We start from the raw sequence: 20,171 nt of genomic DNA, 5'->3' as shown, positions 1-20,171 counted from the left end.
GGGAAATTTGGCACTAGCTAGGACCACTGTGTTAGCTGGTTAGCATGCCTTCTCTCATTTATTCTTCAAGGTAGTTCTGTGACATAGCTAGTATTGTCTCCAGTTGACATGCAAGTTCAGCCAAGTACAGGCGAAGCGCCTGGCGCAAGATCTGACATTTGCAGGGATCAGAATTTGTTGCTAAGATTGCAGATTTCAGGTCTTTTGCTTTTCCTGTGCACCGTGCTCCTCAAATATTCTTCTTACTAGTTTTTTCGGTTTTTATTTATTTTAGTTTTGCGTGGCTCATAACTTTCCATTGTAGTGCTTGATTCACACATTCTTTTTCTTCTATTCTTTTTTTTTTTTTAAAGATCTAATTTCTTTATTTGAGAGAGAGGGAGAGAAAAAACAAGAGAGAGGGAGCATGAGAGAGGAGAAGTCAGAAGGAGAAGCAGATTCCCCACTGAGCAGAGAGCCCCAAGCGGGACTCAATCCTGGGACTCAATCCCGGGACTCCAGGAACGTGACCTGAGCCGAAGGCAGTCGCCATCCAACTGAGCCACCCAGGCTCCCCTCTTCTATTATTTTCTATACGCTTATTTAAAAAGCTTTGTCCTTGTGTTTGTGTTCTTGGTGGCTAGAAATGCCTCAAACCCTCAGCAGCCGAAGCCTATCTGTTTACAAAAGTGAGGAAATATTGTCTTTCCAGCCTAGGAAGCTGAAGGTAAGTGGCCTACCTTCCTTTCAGCCTGCATCTGTTTTAATGACTCTGCTAGTGCAAATGGGTTGTAAAAGGCCAGTGAATAGCTACAGTGTTGTTATAAACTAAAGTTATGCAAAGTCTCTACTTTTGAAATGGTCATCGCCTGCACTGTTGGCTAGTTTCAACTTTTTAAATTTTTTAATACTTAAAAATAGTGCAGGGACAACATTTTTATGTACTTGATGTTTTATGAAAATCAAATTCGCAGCAAGGAACAGCCCACTTCCTTTTATACTCTACCTGGCAATAGTAGCCATAATTAGCTTTCATTGCACTGTGATCAGAAAGGGGTAATAAAATTAGCGTTAAATATATGTAAAAATCAGTCTTTATAGGGCAGCTGCATATATAAATTCTCTGGAAGACCCCTCATGCTTAGTGAATTTTAGATACATATTTAAAAATTCTAATTACTTTTGTTCTTTGGTTTAACTTTTAAATCCCACATTGTTTATGGAATCCATTTACCTCCTCAACTAATTAAATATTTATTGGATTTGTACTACGAGCAATGAATTGTATGAGGTTCTCGGAGAGGGTGCATTTCCTATACTCCAAAAGCTGACATTTCAGTTGGGTGAGGCACGGAATGTTCCTGCACAGTTTGTATGTGCTGGTCTCTCCACCTGAAACATCCTTCATCGCTCTCTTTCCCCTGCTTGACCTGGCCAGCTTCCACACACTTTTGGAGTCCCAGCTACACGTCTTCTAAGACACCTTCCTGCCTGCAGCCCCTCCCCATGTCACCGGCACCCTGGGCATCTCTCCCCACAGCGGTTACCACACGGCATTATAATTGTTAGGATGTTTAGTAACCTTCCAGATTGTGAAATCCTTGAGTGTATGAGAGGAGTCTTTTGGTTTAGTTTTCTAAGGGCCGGACACATAGTATGGTCCTCATAAGAGCTTGATGAATGAATAGAGATGCTACCAGCACGTGCAGACATACGGACATAGAAATTAATGGACAAAGGAAGATAGCATGCAACAAATGTCAAGAACGGCTTTGTAGACTGTACTATAGGTGGTAGCAGGAGAATGAAAAATAAACTGGTGGTCAAGGAAGGATTCTTGAGCAAGGCCTGCTTTGTGGACATGTGACCCATGCCACACAGGGGGTTCTGCTCAGAAGGGCTCCACGCTTGGCTTAATGTTCTGTTGTTAGCATCTAAAAATTCTTAATCACTTTTGAACACAGAGCCCCATGTTTTCATTTTGCACTGGGGCCCACAAGTTATGTAGCCAGTCTTGTTCTTGGTTCTCAGAGACTGATTCAGATTTACAGAAATGCAGACTGGGCGAGTGGGCAGGGAGAGAGAGCGCAGGAATCTGAGAGGCATAAGAGAAATGTGCTGGGCAAGTCCCACAGTTAACAGACCAGCTCGAGAGCACCAGGGGCTTATGCAAGTAGTAGGAGGCTTGAAAGATAGATGAGGCAGCATTTGAACATTACCGTAGAAGTGATAGGTAATCTCAGATGATTAATGAGCAGGAGAGTGAGGGGAGGGACGTGCAGCTTGATGAAGAAGAGTGTGATGGGGAGGTGTGGGATGTATTAAGGAGAAGTGAGGGGGCGCCTGGGTGGCTCAGTGGGTTAAGCATCCGACTCTTGGTTTCAGCTCAGGTCTTGATCTCAGGGTTGTGAGATGGAGCCCTGTGTTGGGCTCTTCACTCAGCCTGGAGTCTGTTTAAGATTCTCTCTCCCTCTGCCTCTGCCCCTTCCCCCCACTCTTGCATGCTCTCTCTCTGTAAAAAACAAAAAGTAGCATGAGGTAGGAAGTGGTGAATCAGGAAGCTGACCCAAAGTGCTGGGGTATGGTGGTAAGGGCTTAAATAAGGTAGAAGAGGCACGGAAAGCACAAAATTGGGAACGACTATCAGGTAAAAAGAGATGAAACTTTGGCCACATGTAAGAAGGAGGAAAAAGTAGGAGTAAATAGGATTCTGGACTGTCCTGCGTCAGTGATGCACTCCTGGCTGAGCTAAGGAAGTAAGGGATGAGGTGCCCAGTGGCTTATTTGTCAGAGGAAGAATGAATTCAGTTTTAGATCATTGGATGCTAGTGGGATTTCAATATAGAATTGCTCATTTTACAATTATGTGTAAATCATTGTTCAGGGAAAAGAGAGTTTGAAAATGGAAAGGAGGATGACCAGTGTCCAAGTCAAATGTTGCCTAAGGCAATACATGAACACTAAATACAGTCCAGTAGGGCACGGTTTTAGAACCAGCATGAGATGAGCAGCCCAGTAAAGACCATGTGGGAGTTAGGAAATGAGGTCATCCTTGACTGCTTTTTCTCCTCTATTCAGTCTCTTTCTTCCTCTGCATTTAGTCGGCTCCTTCTGGTCCTTTCTGCTCACCAGGTTACCAAGCATCCCTGGAATCTGCCCACCTCTCTCTGTCCCACCACCACTTGTCCTCACCCTTCACGGAGCTGGAGGCAAAGGCCTCTGGAGTGGTGAGCTCTTTACCTTCTCCATCCCTGCTCCTTCTCCTTGGAGGTGGGGAGGTTTTCCTAAAACATGGGTCTGATTATGTCATTTTCTTGTTAGGACGCTGCTAAGAATTGTGTCCTCCCCAAAAGATATGGAAGTCCTAAACCCCAGTGCTTATGAGTGGGGCCTTATTTAGATACTGGGTATTTGTAGATGATGACATTAAGATGAGGTCAGAAGGGTGGGCCTTAACCCCATGTGACTGTCTCCTTATAGAAAGGGGAAGTTTGGCATAATGAAGACCTGGGTGATGCCTTTGTAAGAAAGGATTACCAGCAAACCACCAGAAAGTTGGAGAGACATGGGACAGATGTCCCTCACAGCCCTCAGAAGGAACCAACCCCACTGGCACCTTGATTTCAGACTTTTAGTCCCCAGAACCATGAGACAAATATCTATTATTGTAAACCACCCAGTGTGTGGTTAGTACTTTGTTACAGCTGCCCTAGGAGACTAGGAGAGGCTTTTAAATAACTCCCCATTCCTTTCCGGGTAAAGATCAAACTCCCTAACACAGCTTCGAAGACCCACCATGATCTGGTCTCTGCTGGTTTCCCCAGCCGTGTCTCTTTCTTTGCACCCTGCCCCATCCCTACCCCCTTGCATTCTTCCCAGCAGGAAGAATGCCCTTGTGGCCAAAGTCCATTTCTGCCTTTTCCTTCCATCTCCTCCCTCCAGTCAGCTGAGTCCTCTTCATTTTATTCAACAAACATTTTCAAAATGTCAGATAGAGTGTTTAGAAGCTAATAAAGTAGGCACAGCCGTTGGCCTCATGGGCTTCCTAGTCTAGTAGGAGAGCCCAGTATCAAATGAGGTAAGAGTCGACAGGAGACGTGAGTAGAATGTTGGAAGCCATAAAATAGAAGGACTGTGAAAAGTACTTAAGCTCGCACAACAGAGCTGGACCGTAGCCTGTAATGAGAGCTGCCAACAAGAAGCATCTCAGACCACACCACGGACCCAGCAAAGCTCCAAACCCTGAGGCATCACATACCTTTGAAGGTCTCTGTGCGAGAAGGAGCTGGAAAACAGGAGGATTGGTAGACTGTTTATACCAGGAGCAGTGCGACCGTCCTCATCATCCTCCCGGCCCCACCTTGCTATAAAAGAAAAAGGATGATTCAGAGAAAAAGAAAGAGCCCTTGGCTATTAAGAAGAAGAAGAAATAAAATGTTCAGTGGAAATTTTGAAGAAAAAGTTGAAATACTTCCCTGACAGTAAAATAGAAAGGCCGAGAGACAGAAAATAGAAGGAAGAAAGATAAAATGAAAGGATTAAGGCAGGTAGCCCAACATCCAAATAAATCTAATCCCGAAGAAAGAGAACACACACACACACACACACACACACACACACACAAAAACAGAGAAAAGGGAGAGAGAGAGAGAGAGAGAGAGAAAACTTCCCAAAACTGAAATATTTGAATTTCCACAGTAAGCAATCACAGAGTGCCTAGCACACAGTGGCTGAAAAATACACACTCTAAAGCATATCATAAAATTTCAGAATGTCAGGCATAAAATAAAAATCCCAAATATTTCCAGAAAGAAAAAAAATAACATGCAAGGGACCTTAAATCAGGATAATATCAGATACTGGAACAATTCCATCAGAATTCTGAGAGAGAATGATTTCCAGTGTGGCCTTCCAAGAATGAGACTAGACTATACAGGTTTTCAGCTATAAAGCGTCTCAAGAAATTTATGTCCCATGTAATCTTAGGAATCTGCTAGAGGATGTACTTAGTAAAACAAGGAAGTAGATCAAGAAGATGGAAGGTGTGTGGTATAGACACAGGAGATTCAGCCCAGAGGGAGAGAAGGGGATTCCCAGGGTGATGACAGAGGGAAGCTTCTGGATGGCACCTGGGCAGCAGGAGTAGACAGGAAGACAGACAACACTATAAAACACCTCTCCAAAAGGAAAAAAAGAGAAACAGATTCATCTCCTGATTTTTTAAATTGTATTTGAGCTCCGTCAGAGAGTTTGGTAAAGAATTAGTAATATTAATATCATACTCCCGAACATCACCTTTTTTACAAAAACAAACCTAGGTTTATAGGTCAGCTGGGATGGCTCTGCTTCAGAATGTGAGTCAGCTGGATTCGCCCTGGGCTGTGGGTTGGGTTTGGGTTCACCTCAAGCACCTCCTCATTCCACATAAACAAAGGTGTTTTTTCTTCACAGTAAATGTCCTATGCGCAGGAGACCAGGTCAGATCACGAAAGTGTATTCAAGACCTTGGTTTGTGTCTTGTCTGATAGCATTCGAATGCTCTGTTCCCAGCAAGTTACGTGAAATAAGCCTGGGTGGGTTTACCCTACTTACTTTACCGACCCTAGTGGGAGGTCCTGAAAAGTTTCACAGCAAAGATGTCAGGGTAGAATTCCACAGCAAAGAGGTAGTAAAGAATTGGAAACTATACTGAAAAAAAAAAAAAAAAAAAAAAGAAAGAGAAAGGAAGGAAACACAAAAATGATACCAAATTGAAAGGGCCATTGTGAGGAATGAATGAAATAATATAGGTGCAGAGTCTAGTCCAGAGACAGGTATAAATATTAAAAGATGAGTCAACACTTCTGTACCCCTTAATTATGTGCCAGGCACTCTACTGTGTTCTCTACATCTCTCCATTTAACTGAACCTTCACAACAATTGTATAAAGTAGATGCTATTCTTATCCCCATTTTCTAGAAAAGGAAACTGAGGCCAATGAAATGAGTGATTTGCCCAAGGCCACATGACAAATACAGCTGTAGAGCTGGGGTCCCGTGCCAGACAAGCAGCTCACCGTCTTATCTCTTAACCACACATACAGGGGGCACTTGGGCGGCTCAGGTCATGATCCCAGAGTCCTGGGATCAAGCCCCGAATTGGGCTTTCTGCTCGGCGGGGAGCCTGCTTCCTCCTCTTTCTCTGCCTACCTCTCTGCCTGCTTGTGATCTCTCTTTATCAAATAAATAAATAAAATCTTTAAAAAAAACCAAAACACGCATACCACTGCTCTCCATGCGCCTTCCAGACCCCAAATCTGGATTAGTGCTGTGTGTTCCCAGGGGCACTTCGCTTTTCAACTCATCGTTCTGAGTACCACTTGGCTTTTCCTGTGTCCTTGACTACAGGGGACATTCTAGAGAGGAGGAATTGTGCCCATCTTATTTCCTTTGCTTTCCTACCCATCAGAGATGGGGGGGGTTGGGTTACAACAGAATGAAGCAGAGGTGTTCTTCCTTTTGTACAGATCCCACACTGCACGAAGGGGAAGTGAAGGGAGTGTAAGAGATCAAAGACACCAGAAAAATAGCAGTCGTTGATGGAGAAATGTATTTAAGAAAACAGAAGATACAAGATTAGGATTAAAATGAACTTTGATATAAGATTAGGATTAAAATGACTTTGAGAAGACACAAGAACACCTCCTCCTTTAAAGATTCAAAGAGGAAGAAAAGGTGGATCTTGTGAGAGCCCAGAGGAGGCTGGATGAGGATGCTTGGGCCGGATGACGTGGATCATCTCAGCAAATAAGGGGTGGGAGAGGATGCAGGAGGATGGAGTGAGAGATTGAGGCAACAGGAGAGGTGCGGAACAAACGTCTAGCTTTGGGGGTCTGTGATCTCTTTAATATTACGATAAGTAATATGAGGAACCCAGGAAGAACACACACACCCAAGATTAGGCATCTAATTTTAGAGGTCGAGAGACACCCCAGTTGGTAATGCTTGCTCTCAGGAACTAATGAAATTGAATAAAAGTACTTCTGAGCAGTAATTTGATGGCACGCAGCCTGAATTCTAAGTCTGTATTTCTGTGACTTGTGCTGATGCGGAATTAGGCGCAGAATTAGGGACTGAGGCCCTAGGCTTCTGAGCAGCCCAGGGGTGGGGGGAGTAGGGGAGGGCAGTAGGGGTAGAAGGAAGGCAGTGAAGAGGTGGCGGAGGTGGCAGTAGAGGCTTGTGGAGGGTGGAGGGTGGGAGAGGTCCTCTCTGGGTGTCAGCCGTCAGAGGTACGTGGTCTGTAGAGTACAGAAAAATAATTGTAAAACCAAAAGTCAGTTTTCTGCCTACTAACATGATGCACAAGCAGTTCTCAACCCCGACGGTGATAAAATCTGGCCCTCTGAACAAGCCTTGATCTGAGACCTAAACAACGGCCAGTATCTGGGGAGACAGATGCTGCTGGGAGGCAGATAAAAAGATTCTGACAGAGGGAGTAGTCCAGGATGTGGGTGAGGTGCCGGTGGGTGGCCTAGCTGGAGCCGAAGCGGAGTTGGTGCTCAAGGAGAAGAAACCTCCTTCAGCCAGGTGATAAAGTGACACGGTTCCATGGCTTTCATCTTCTAGAAGCTAGATGTTTTCTGGAATCCTGAATCCTTCTGACGGCTCGTCATCACCCCACGTGTTTCACCTTCTTCCTGTGTCAGCTCTGCTCACATCTGCACCTGCTTCAGTGTTCCACGGCCCTTTCTACCTCTTTCCCTACTAGGTGGCACTCATTTATTACATGGTTTTCTTCCCTATTAGACTGTGTGCTCCTGAGAGCAGTGACTGTACCGTATTCATCTCTGAATCACCAGAGCCTACAAACAGGCCCCTTATGCTCATTGAACGAAGACACAAATAGATCTTGTGCTTCCTCACAAATTCCTCACATCTCCGATGACCAGACACCAATAGATACGGGATGGGGCTGCTCCTTCTCCCAGGTAAATGCAATCAGTCTCTTGGCCACTTTGTAGTGTGACCGGGTACCGTCATAATGATGTATGGGTGTTTTTTTGGTGTCCCAAAAGAATTCAGGTGCTTCTGGAAACACAGCTGCATTCTCTTAGTTGGGAGTAATTGTGCAATGGAGAAAACAGGGTCTGATGCACCCTCTCAGTCTTCCTTGGGAGTCACCAGAGGGCTGATAGTTCTCTGGAGGTGAACCACTTCCAGAATGGACCAAATCTCCACTGTCTCTTCCATTATACTGTCCACCTCTTTTTTTTTTTTTTTTTAAAGATTTTTTTTTTTTTTTTTTAATTTGACAGATCACAAGTAGGCAGAGGCAGGCAGAGAGAGACAGGAGGAGGAGGCAGGCTCCCTGCTGAGCAGAGAGCCTGATGCGGGACTCGATCCCAGGACCCTGAGATCATGACCTGAGCCGAAGGCAGAGGCTTTAACCACTGAGCCACCCAGGCGCCCCTACTGTCCACCTCTTCATCAAGATGGCCTCCGTGTGGTTCTGACCAAGAAGCTGACATACCATGAGCTAATGATGTAGATAAATCAGAAATATCTTGGTTTAACATTTGAGGTCAGGAGCAGGAACTTTCTAGAGGAGAAATCAAAGAAGCAAAAGAAGTGTAAGGGCAGCTCCCCAACCAGAGTACCCATTGGTGGGGGTTCCAGGACCCCCGTAGCTACAGAAGCCTATAGAATGATCAAGAACAATCAAGTTATCATCAGATTAAAACACAGCCATAATCCTCATTCCTCAGTAGCTGACCACTGGAGCCACACAGTGTTTGGGGGCGATCTGGAGATTACGCTTAATGTATAGTTAATGTGATTTGGGCACTAACACAACCTTCACAGCCTCCGTAAGGCCACGGGCACTTGAGCACTTGACTTTTGAAAATGGGAATTCACCCTCAAGACCAGCATCCAGGGTTTAGACATAGAGTAGAGGTGGTTTTTTTTTTTTTTTTAATTCTCTTGCTCATTTTATAAAATGTGCATTCAAAAAATAAATCTGGTCTGTATGAAGGAAGCTAGCTAACTACCCATTTAACTCTAGCAGCTGCCTGTATGACCCGCCGGTGCTCTTTATAGGAAACGTCTGAATAATTGAAATCTTTAATTGGGTTAAAGAGATCCCTACCACATAGATGTTCTATAAATAAAAGAATGAGTAAATAATATCGTGGCCTTTCTTCCCTTCCCCTTAAAGAGACCATTTTGGTTTTTTTGCTCCAATAAGATCATTGTCCAGGGACACTGAAGTGAGGTTAGGTTTCGGCTGGGGCGGGGCTTTCCCAAGGAAATCCCTTGTAGTTTGCTTCAGGTGTACCTGCCGCCTTTCCCTCTGGCTACCTCACGAAAAACCAACCATTTGTTTGTCTTTGCTGTTAGTAGCCAGGCACCTGGGCTTTGTGTTTGCAGCCCAGGTCAGAGCAAGAAGTAAAGGCAGCAGGCTGACCTTGCCTCGTTATCTGAAATCAGACAGGTTTAAGTAGCCCAGGGAGCCTAAGCGACAGCTAGAGAAGAAAGGGAAGGAGAGAGAAATGCTTTATAAAGAGGAAGTGGTAAGAAAGTTCTGAATTTCAGCGTGACCTGTTCTGTCAGGTGATTCCTGTGGGGGAGGAGACATGAAAGGAAAAAAAAAAAGTTAGGTAAAATGTCCTTATAAAGACAAAATCTATTTCTTTCCCGGCTGATGATTTGTCCTTCTAGTCACTTCCTGCCTTGTGACTGCACACCCGGGTTTGACAAAGTTGTTCTGCAGATCAGAAAGAAAGGGGTTTCTGGTCACACGCCAGTACCACTGAGGACAGTTTTTCTACAAGGTAAATTTTCTTCATGTCTTTTTCTCGTTTCTAAGTGCTTACGATGTTCTGCTCATTGGGTGGCTCTGTTTCTGTGGATTGTGGGTTCTGCCTTCAGGGGACAGAGGTCCGGGCACCTGTCACTCAAGCCCTCTGTGAGCCTTGCCATGGTTTAACTGTCCCACCAAACTACAGTTCAGAGAGGGGCTCCTCAGTTCTCTGGGGTGGCTTCTTCTCCACTTACCCAATGACTCCTTTTTCCCCCCCTTTTTAAACCGAACCATGTTCTGATTTATTTCTCTCGGTCCCTTTCAGGGAGGCAATTTACTGTGATTTTATCTGCCTTAAAATGTTTTCAGGAAAGTGCATATTGATCATTTAGATTGTGCTGCTCATTGGCCTAGTGGGAATAATTTAATTTTAGCTCCTGTGGTTCTGTTTTTCTAAAAAGTTGCTTTGCAGTACTTGAGTGGATATATTCACATCTTGAGTCACACGTTACCGAGTGTGTTACTGGGTATTTGAGTGATTTTTGGCGCCAACGGTTTTTCATGGGTGTGTTTAATAACCACAAGGCATCTCAGGGGCCTCTCCTTCATTTATTTTGTAAAAATAAAAGCAATTTGCTTGCTTAATTGTACTGTTTTTTACAGAATTGGCTGAACTATTGGGTAGGCTTATGACCAAACAAATGACTGATAAAAAACAGAAATCCTGATAGAGTTGATAGGGGATAGTCACTCCAGAAGCTCTGTTAAAATTATAGGCCTTGGGTCTTGTAACATCAACCTTCATTTAATTATCCTTATCCAATAGGTATTAAGAACCGTAGACAGAGGATAAACATAAAAAGCCATTTGGGCTGGAAATGGATTAATTTAGCAGGAGGCTTATCAAAACCCATTTTTTTTTTCAGTAGAGCAACTTGTGTTCTAAAGTTATTTCCTGAGGACAACTTAAAAAAGAAAAACCATCTCAGTTGACAATGGTGGTTTAATCGCCATGTCTTCATTTTAAACTTACATAAATTGATCATAAACTGGTTCTTATTAAATAAACATTTTCAAAGAACATCTGCACAGGCAGATTTGAATGGAATTAGTTGTGTGCCCATAAATGTGAATTTCTGAAAGTTGCAAAATGTGGCTATCCATATTGTTTTACACATCTTTCCTGAATGGTTTCACACTAGTAAGCATGTGGAAATGGGGGAGGAGGATCTGCATCCCAGAAAACAACAAATTAAAAAAAAAAAAGCTCTGTCTTATTTCCAGTAAAACTATTAGTGAGAACAAAATAAATTAGAATGTAAAGGTGTATCAGTATTTTCCTTACTTTGTGAGGAAGTAAAACAGAATGTGATAAGTTAATTCAAAATAGAAAAAAGTCTCTTGATTTAAATCAAGTTTAGAGTGTTAAAAGTGTCAACCAGATATGTTATAAAATCCCCATTTCTCTTCATTCCAGCTAACCCCTAGTAACTTAGGGAAAAATCTTCTGGGTCTTGTCCTTTGAACAAACACTGCTATGGTGGGACCTTTCATTCGCTATCTCAGGGATGATTTCATTGTCACATTTAAAATTTTGTCTCCTTTAGTTTATAATGGGGAGTATGCCTGAAACAATCAGTAATTTGGCAAACAATTTCAGTATTTAAATCTCATTTCTAATTCTTTTGCCTATCCCTTTGAAGAAGGGGAGGAGGCCAGCAAGTGAAATCTCATTCAAATATTACCTACTTAGAGAAGACAAGTAATAATAATATTATTATAATATTTATATGTCCTTACAATGTGAAGCCACTCTTTATGCATCATCTCATGTAATTCTCTCTACTGCTCTTAGACCTGAGGAGTGGACTCAGCGTGGAAGAAACTGGCCAAAGGTCACTGGGCATTTGGAGGGTTGAGAGATGGTAGATAGCCAGGATTGTCGGCTCCATATTGCTTCTCTATAAGCAGCTGTCTATTCTAGATCCCCTCTTCCACACCAGCATATTTTTCCCACATGTAGATCATTATAGACTTTTATTTCAGAAGCTGACTGGAGAGATCTTGGTGCTCACAATTTTAAGGGAGGGAGGAGGAGAGACGAGAGAGAGAGCGAAAGAAAAGAGGAAAAAAATTTGCAATAAATCCAGAAGCGTTTTTATTTTTATAAGTAGGAGTTATCGTTGTGGGTTTCATGTAATAATAGAATAAAGAAGCATTCTCTTTTAATTTATAATTTTACTAAAGAATTGTGTGCCTTCACCAACTTGCCTCAACCACTTCCCCAACCTTATTTCTTGTCACTTCCTTCTGCTCTGGCTCTCCCCCATCCTCTCTTGGCGATGTTCTGGGTACACAAGACCACAAGCCGCCAGAAAGTTCCAAGCTCTTTCACTTTTTTTGCTCCAACTGTTGCTCCAATTGCTTTATTTGTAAAACTTACGGTCAGTTTTCCAGCCTCACTTCAAGAAGCGTGTCCTTTTTGAAGTTTTCCCTACTGGACCCTTCCCCCGTCTCCCTTGCCCCCACTAACAGTTTCTCCTGTGTGTGCCTGCTTAGGGCTTTGATCTTAGAGTAAGTATAGCAGTAATCATACTGTTGTTTGCTGACAGCCTGAGCTCCTTCTCTTGCTCTCCTAGCTCATGGGAGGTGCCTAATGACACTGACTGAATTGAAAAGTTGTCACAAGTATTTTCTGTCAGCTCCTTAGATATGCACGGAAGTCTTTTCTCTGACTTCACCTCTTAATATTTACTGAGATCCCCCAGTGACTGCTGTGAAAAAAGCTACAATAATCATACAATATTTTGTATTCTACCATGCTTCCTCTTTGCCAAAACACTATTCTTTATTTTAGCCTCAAAGCACTAACTATCGAGTTCAGGATATTTAAGAAATTGTCTAATGACCACAACAAACAGACAAAATTATGATTTTCATTCTTTGAGCTAAAACTTAACTACTCTTAGCAAAACTATTGCACTGACAGTGGGCTTCTTTGATGACCGGAAACCCATTAACTTTTGCTTAATTACTTTGGATTATTCTAGAAAGTTCTCAAGTCAACTTCTTGTTATTTACAAAATAAAGACCTTTTATGTATACAGGAGAAAAGGCAAACAAATTTTTATATTAAGGTGAAATAAAATTAAGAAACTTGCTCATGAGATTATATTAATGAAGGGTCACAATTTATAAAGTAAGATTGTAAAAGTACTGGATTTTATGACTAATAGCAGATTTTATAACAGAGTGACATTATTTATATTAGTCTCATGGTCTCTTTAGGGTTTTTTTTCAGCTGGTTTCCCAACCTCAGAAATCAACTGAAATAAGGCTATGCATCTTCCCATTGAACCCCACAGGCATAAAAATTAGAATTAGAGCCCCACCAAAATATAAAACTAACCATCGTCAACCGATTCTAAGAGTTTCAAGTTTCCCTGTTTTGCCATGTGGCAATTCACTTAAATCAAAAAAGTGTTCATGTTTCGGGCCACCTGGGTGACTCAGTGCATTAAGCGTACAACTCTTGATTTCAGCTGAGGTTGTGATCGCAAGGTCATGGGTTTGAGCCCCATCAGGCTCCCTGCTCACTGGAAAGTCGACTTGGGATTCTCTCTCTCCCTCTCCCCGCCGCACTCACTCTCTCTTTAAAATAAATAACTAAATGTTTAAAAAAAAAAAAGTTTAAAGCTTTAAGTTAAAAAAAACAAAAAAAAATTTCACACTGTTTCCATTCTGAAGTTCTGAGAAGTTGCCACCACATTCTAGGGGCGTCTCCCTCAAGCTGCCCAGATGGCATCTCCTTTGGCTTTCCTCGGTTCCCTCCTGAATCAACTTCCTTAAACTATCAGACTGTCCCCATTGTTTTGGTTTGCCAGGTTTGGTGATTACAGCAGTCTTCCCTGTAATTTCATCATCTCTCTATTTTGTAAGACACAGCGAGTAGCAGAGGGGGGGAATGGAAGAATTTCAATTTCTCACCCTAATAATAATAATAGCTGACACTTACCTATTACTCACTTCGGACTGAGTATTTTCCTAAGTGTTTTTAACCATATTGATGCATTTAGTCATCACTACAATCTTATGAGGTGGTTAGGGTGTTATCTTCATATCTGAAGACAAGTTAATGCATTCAAATATTTTATTACTTTAATTTTCCACAGCTGAATCCGTTCTGTATAACTGCTAGGTTCCAAGAGAAGTAATATTCTCCTGGAATAAACAGACAGTGACCATGGGGCTTATTTGTACCTAAGCTCTTGAGTTGAGCTCAAATAATCATAATCTATCCCAAATAAGTGCATTTATATTATAATTACATTTATCAAACAGACTTCTTCTTTGTCCGTCATCATCATCAGTATTTACCCCGCACCTCTGTGCACTTGACTAAGTATTTAGTTTTTACCAATTTACAGATCTATGCATGGGTCACAAAACATGACTTCTACCTCAAAATCTTTGAAAAGTTCCCCATCTTTGAAGGTTGGAATAATACTTTCAGTCAAATGGTCTTCACATTTTCTGATTGTTGTGACCGATAGACACAAATAAATAATTTAATATTTATGCTGATGCCCATATACCCATATTTATACAGTATTGGCCAAATACAGGTGTCCTACAAACTGTGAAAGAATGAAAGAGTGTTTTAATTGTGGGTTGAAAATAGAGGGGGAAATGTGACTCACTTTTAAAGTTAAAATAAGTTTTGGTGAACTTCAGAGCCACACTTATGCGTCAGGCCCATTTGTAAGTTAAAAGGAGGCTTGTTTCTCAAATATGGTCATTCGTTTTTGTCTGGGGGGGAAATGTTAAACTGAGCAACTAGCAAAGCCACAGTCCTGTGGTTGCAGTCTTGATTCTTGTTTTAGTCCAGCACCAATTGTATGACAGATGGACATTCTCTGTCTTCTCTCTCTCTCTCTCTCTGTCACACACTTATACACACACCTTCCTGAGTGGCTGAGCTGAAGTGGAAAAGAGATTATGTTCTCCACAGGCAGAAAAGCTAAGACACCAAATTCTACAAGCAAATGAATTATGCATGTGAATTGCAATCTCCTGGATAATTTGTTTTCCTTTTTTTCTCTGGTTGTACTTTCAAGAGGGAAGTGAATTAATGGAATAATTACTTTGCGTTTAAACAACAGCCTGCGTTTTGATCCCCCTGTTGGGTCATCAGCACCCAGATTTATGCAAGCTATGTATCCAAATATATGAATTTAAGAGGTGCACAGATGTATTTGTATAAAATTTACATATTCCTTTTGCCATTTCTCAGGCAAAATTTAGAATTCAGCTTGCGTCTTTGTTAACCTCTGGTGTAACATTTTAAAACGTGGGTCCTCTACACCTCCTTGACATCATCAGCTCAGGTTATTTTCACCACAAGGGTCCCTAAGGAGAAATCCAGGTGACATGTGCAAAGTGAAACTACAAACACAACGAGCGACATCTATGGTGCTGGCTTTACTGCGCACCTCCTTCTTCATATTAGTAATGGGAAACAAACTTTCTCTGTTGTATCCAGTGCTTTATAAACATTAAAAAAATTTACCCTTTGGAAAGATAGAATACTATGGTCACCTTGCAGACATTTTTCAGATTTTCCCCTTCCCTCATTGTCTTTCAGATTAAGATTTTTTTTTTTTTCATCAAAATATCCTTGACTCTTTGTTTCTTGCCAGTGACCACAGAGAAAGGCAATTACAATACTTCATCTGTTTGGTGATCCTATAGACTATATATAGTATATATTGTGTTTAACATTGTATCTAATGTTAGCTTTTTAAACTTTGGGAGTAGGACTGTCCTTTCTCTGCATAAAACATGGTATTGGTATACAGAGGGAGAGCAAATTTGGATTCACTTTCTAGCCTTGTACTAAGTGTGGAGCCTGAGCAAGTCTCCATTTCTTCATCTGTAAAATGGGGGAAAGTACCATTTCCTTGGTCTGTTCTTGGGTTCATTTTCCTCTTCCTCTTCCCCCACCAACAGCCACTGTGCACACTTCACTCTACTATACACCTCACTACGGATTGACCAGGCCCTTGCTATTTTGGTAGGCGCCGTGCTAAACCCTTGACATATATTTACTCTTCCATTTTCACACCAAAGCCAGATAAGGTCAACGTGGTCCTATTCTTATAACAGATGATCGAACTGAGGTTTGGGGAAGGGTACATCTGAGGTCCCAGAGCCAGTGTGTGCCAGAGCCAAGATTTACACCCTGCCTCTTTCCCATTTTATAGTCACAGTTTCTTGAAGGTATTTTAAAATTTTGACAAATGAAATGTTATCACAAATCCCGTTGTCAGTTGGTATTGGTAAGTATTTGCCAACCAAACTGTGGCTTCCAACAGAGTGAAGATAAGTATAGCCCATTAAATTAATACAAATTTCCTGCCTTTGTGTATCTGTTAGTCCTCATTTTGTTTTTTATGAGAATGAGCTTGTTGTTAGAGGTTCTAGAACAACTACCCCATGGAGTCTATAGAAAATGAGGTCATATTATTAAGAACTATTAAGTCACTGCTAATATACAAATGTGGGCTGCACATTGTCTTGGTAGTTTTCCAGCTCCAACAGTAATAGAGGAAATGCCTGGAGAACCAGGGAGCAGGGAGAAGTAGGGTCCAGGATGACGGAATCAGTCGCCAGGCACTGGTGCAGCCCTGAGACCGAGGAGATAGGCCGATGGTCCATAGTCTCATTTCTTTTTGTGACTCATGGTGGATGTGGTCAGGCTTTTAAAGTTGCTGTACATTTTCCTCCTTTGGCCACACTTCCTCAACTGTTAGTAGGTACTTTCCATCATTAGTATTTCAGGCGAGGCTAAGCCCAGAGCCTCTTGACAAGTCAACCTGAGATCAGCCAGTATCAGTGCCACCAGCTTCTCGTCTGTGGCATCCATCACTCCTGCAATGCCTTTTGAAACTGTCTTCAAAGACTCTGGATGAGAAATGTCGTAAAAGAGCCCAAAGAAGCCAAGCTAAGGACAGTTGAAGATAGAACATAGATGTGAAATCTAGATTTATACACACACACACACACACACACACAGAGCATACATACAGTTAAATGTGGATTTTAGGTGGTGACTATATAATATTTTATACAATTTATAGTGGAAGTTGAGTTTGTTCCCCACGATAATTCTATGAAAGTTCTTTTTTTTAATTTTCCCCTTCATTTCTTGACTCCTTCCTTCCTTCCTTCACCAAGCACTGTTGTATACAATTTAAACCCTTTGTCTCATTGAATTCTAACACAGCCCTATGGAGTGAGCCCTGTAAATTGCATTACTAATGTCCCTTTTTTACATATGAACTTATGAAGAAACTGAGGCTCAGAAAACTTAAGGAACATGTACAGAAACACATAGCAAGAAGCAGTTGCATAGAAACTCATCATTTTTTCACCATACCACGCTGCTTCCTATTTATTATAGATATACAAATATACATATAATTTCCCAAAGGAAGGCAAGATCACTAGCACTTGTTCTTTCTTTTTTCTTCCTTCCTTCCTTCCTTTCTTCCTTTCCTTCTTTCTTTCTTTCTAATTACACTATGTTAGTCACCATACAGTGCATCATTAGTTTTTGATGTAGTGTTCCATGATTCATTGTTTGCGTATAACACCCAGTGCTCCATGCAATATGTGCCCTCCTTAATACCCATCCATGGGCTAATCCATTCCCCCATCTGATCATTAGCATTTGGATGAGGTTTAGGGGATGCCTGACATGTCTTTTTGCTGGCTTGGACGGGGTAGCAATGGGAGAAGCTGTAAACTATGGAGCCCAGGCCATTCTTGAAAGGAGTGGAAGAAGAACCTCTTCCCACTTTCCTCTCCATCTACCTCCCTAAGCTATAAAGCACATTTCATGGACTTTGCATCTCAACAGGTTTGTTTTTATTTGTTTGTTTTTACTCTGTTAGGTAGTTTAAATGTGAATGGACTTCTGTTTTTCCCATATCATGGCTAGACCAAACAAACTAGCCTTCTCCAGGCTCTACTTCTCCTTTCAGACCAATCACTGACTCACTGTGAGACTCTGGGGAGCAACTTCACTTTTCTGGGCCCCCATTTCCCATTTTGTAACATGTCCAGTTCCTTCCTCACTCTGTAGGGCTGTATTTTTTAGATGGGAGATGGTGATATGAGGAGAAAGCTATGTCCATACAAAAGGCAGAAATGGCTTCTAGGTGCAATCATTTTATTGCCTGAGGAGGTTGGGGAGTGTCTTACCTAGAGGACGTGCTGTAAGCATTGTGACTGAAGATAGCAAGGAGAGCCCAGACCACCAAGGTTTTTCTTCTAGAAATAAGAGGAAGGCAGCAATGCTAGCACTTCCCCAAATTCTTCTGGGAGCTGCCCTCAGGGCCAGTCATGCCAAACCCCCAACAGCTTCCTTGGCAATCTTCTCAGGCTTGTCTCCTCACTTTGCGGGACTGTTTTCTCTTATACGGTAGTCCCCCCTTTCCCATGGTTTCGCGTCCACAGTTTCAGTTACCAAAACGTCGTCCTTCGGACGTGTTTTCAGTAGGTCAAAGGTCAACAGTGGCCTACTAGTTGTCTATCACTGTGCCTCCGTCATTCACCTCACTTCATCTCACCACACAGGCATTTTATCATCACACATCTTCACAAGAAGGGTGAGTACAGTGCAATAAGAAATCCTGAGAGAGAGACCACACTCACATCTGTTTTATTGCAGAGTATTAGAATTGTTCTCTTAGCTACTATTGCCAGTCTCTTACTGTGCCTGCGTTGTAAATTAAACTTTATCATAGTTGTGTATATATAAAGGAAAACATAGTGGAATACATACAAATACATAGTATTTGTAGGGTTTGGTACTATCTGTGGTCTCAGGCATCCACTCAGGATCTGGGAACGTCTACCCCACAGATAGGGGGGTACCACTGTATGAAGAAACAGAGGGCCCTTTTCCATTCTGTCTTTTTGGAAAATTCCAACTAGTTCTTTAAGATGTAACTCAATGAAGGTCAGTATCACCGCCTTTGGATAGCTTTCCCTTCTCTTCTGGGACAGAGTTAAGTGCTTCCCTCTCCCGGCTCCCATAGCACCATGATCATAACCCCTTGGAGTGTGGAGGTCAGGCTGGCCTCTGAGATGCACTGGCTTCTTCTTTCACAGGACAGGTTGTCATGTAAGAGCAGGGATTTCCCCCTCTTCATCTTTGCATCTCCAGCACCTAGAAGGAGGCCAGCGCTTTACGAAATGTGATTGGGTGACAGGTGTGGAGCCTCTAACAAAGATCAGCCCTCGTGCACCAGAGGCAGGAGGCACGGGCAGGGAAAGGCAAGATCCCCCTCGAGATGTTTTCTCGCTCTTAACTCTTCCCTCAAGATGGTGAGGAATTGCAGAGAAGAAACATTTAGAACATCTCAAAAGAGCCCAGGAAGAGCCCCAGCCATAGGTAAAATCTTGCAAAGGGTGTGTGTCCTTCATTTACACAAGGTCAGAGCTGCATAACCCCAAAGGAGAGCAGAGAACCTTAAGGTGCAGAAATCCAGTGGTCACGGGCACAAGGAAAGGTGCCTCCAGTAAGACCTACACAGTGTTGGCCTGCAGTGTGGGGCAGTGTCTGTGCTGTCCCCTGCCCCCCGGGTTCTGGAGTAAGCGTAAGGCTTCCCTAGTCATAGCAAGCTAACCCTGAGCCCATTATTAAAATCTCAGTTCCCTCATCTACAAAGAGGAAATCACAATAATGCTCCATAGGATTGTGGCTAATGTTAAATGTGATAATGCGTATAAAACACTTAGCATTGACTAACCATTCACTGAACATTGGCTGGCCTTCCCATTTGTCCTTTAGCTCTTGTTGTCTCTGACTCCAACATAGATGGAGAGAACATTCTATGAAGAGAATAAGGATTAATCATCCTGTATGAATATGAAAAAAGGCTCCTCATCTGTGGAAATCCAGGTCAATGTCACTTTTTGCGGGGGCCGTGCTTGGCTCTCCAGGGGAGAGCTCTTCTCCCCCTTCCTGTGGATCTAAATTTCCCTTCATATTCTAGTGACTGGAATCCATCCTCCATACTAAATAGGCTGGGGCCACATCTAATCCTTGTGTTGCCAACATCTAACCCAGGACTTGCACAGAGCAGGTATTTGGCAAATATTTATTGAAAGAGGAAATGTAGAGACATATTTTCATAGTCCAGATTATTCCATGCAAGTTACATCCAGGGGACCTCTAGCACCCGTTCCTCACTGTTTCCTGGGTGCTCCTGGCTCCTGGACTTGGAGCCGCCCGGCTGCTCTGCCCCTCCTTTAGCTCACAGCTGTGTCTCCGTAGGACTCCTGTCAAAGTCGGACACTGTACTTAGAGACCCACTGCCAAACATCACAGGCAGCCAGCAGGG

The 20,171-nt window shown here is 42.5% G+C and overlaps 1 protein-coding gene across 3 annotated transcripts in view; it reads left to right on the top strand.

The window, feature by feature from the left end:
• LCP1 (lymphocyte cytosolic protein 1) overlaps positions 1-20,171 on the top strand; it is an 81,755-nt gene that overhangs the window by 18,237 nt on the left and 43,347 nt on the right. Inside the window, exon 1 of one of the 3 annotated variants that reach the window (XR_004384613.1) lies at positions 9,643-9,790. The exons of 1 other annotated variant lie outside the window; for it this stretch is intronic. Coding sequence is in view for 1 of the 2 variants with exons in the window: in XM_032874009.1 (XP_032729900.1) it covers positions 9,661-9,790 (130 nt within the window). In the remaining variant the exon portion in view is untranslated. Of the gene's footprint in view, positions 1-9,642; positions 9,791-20,171 lie in introns of those variants that run through there. One more of the 3 variants, XM_032874009.1, reaches the window with a different exon arrangement.

This window comes from Lontra canadensis, unplaced genomic scaffold (assembly GCF_010015895.1).
Source record: "Lontra canadensis isolate GAN:19392208 unplaced genomic scaffold, GSC_riverotter_1.0 scaffold51, whole genome shotgun sequence".
Classification (NCBI taxonomy): domain Eukaryota; kingdom Metazoa; phylum Chordata; class Mammalia; order Carnivora; family Mustelidae; genus Lontra; species Lontra canadensis.
Note: the sequence above shows the minus strand (reverse complement) of the source record. Positions and strands in the feature narration are given on the sequence as shown.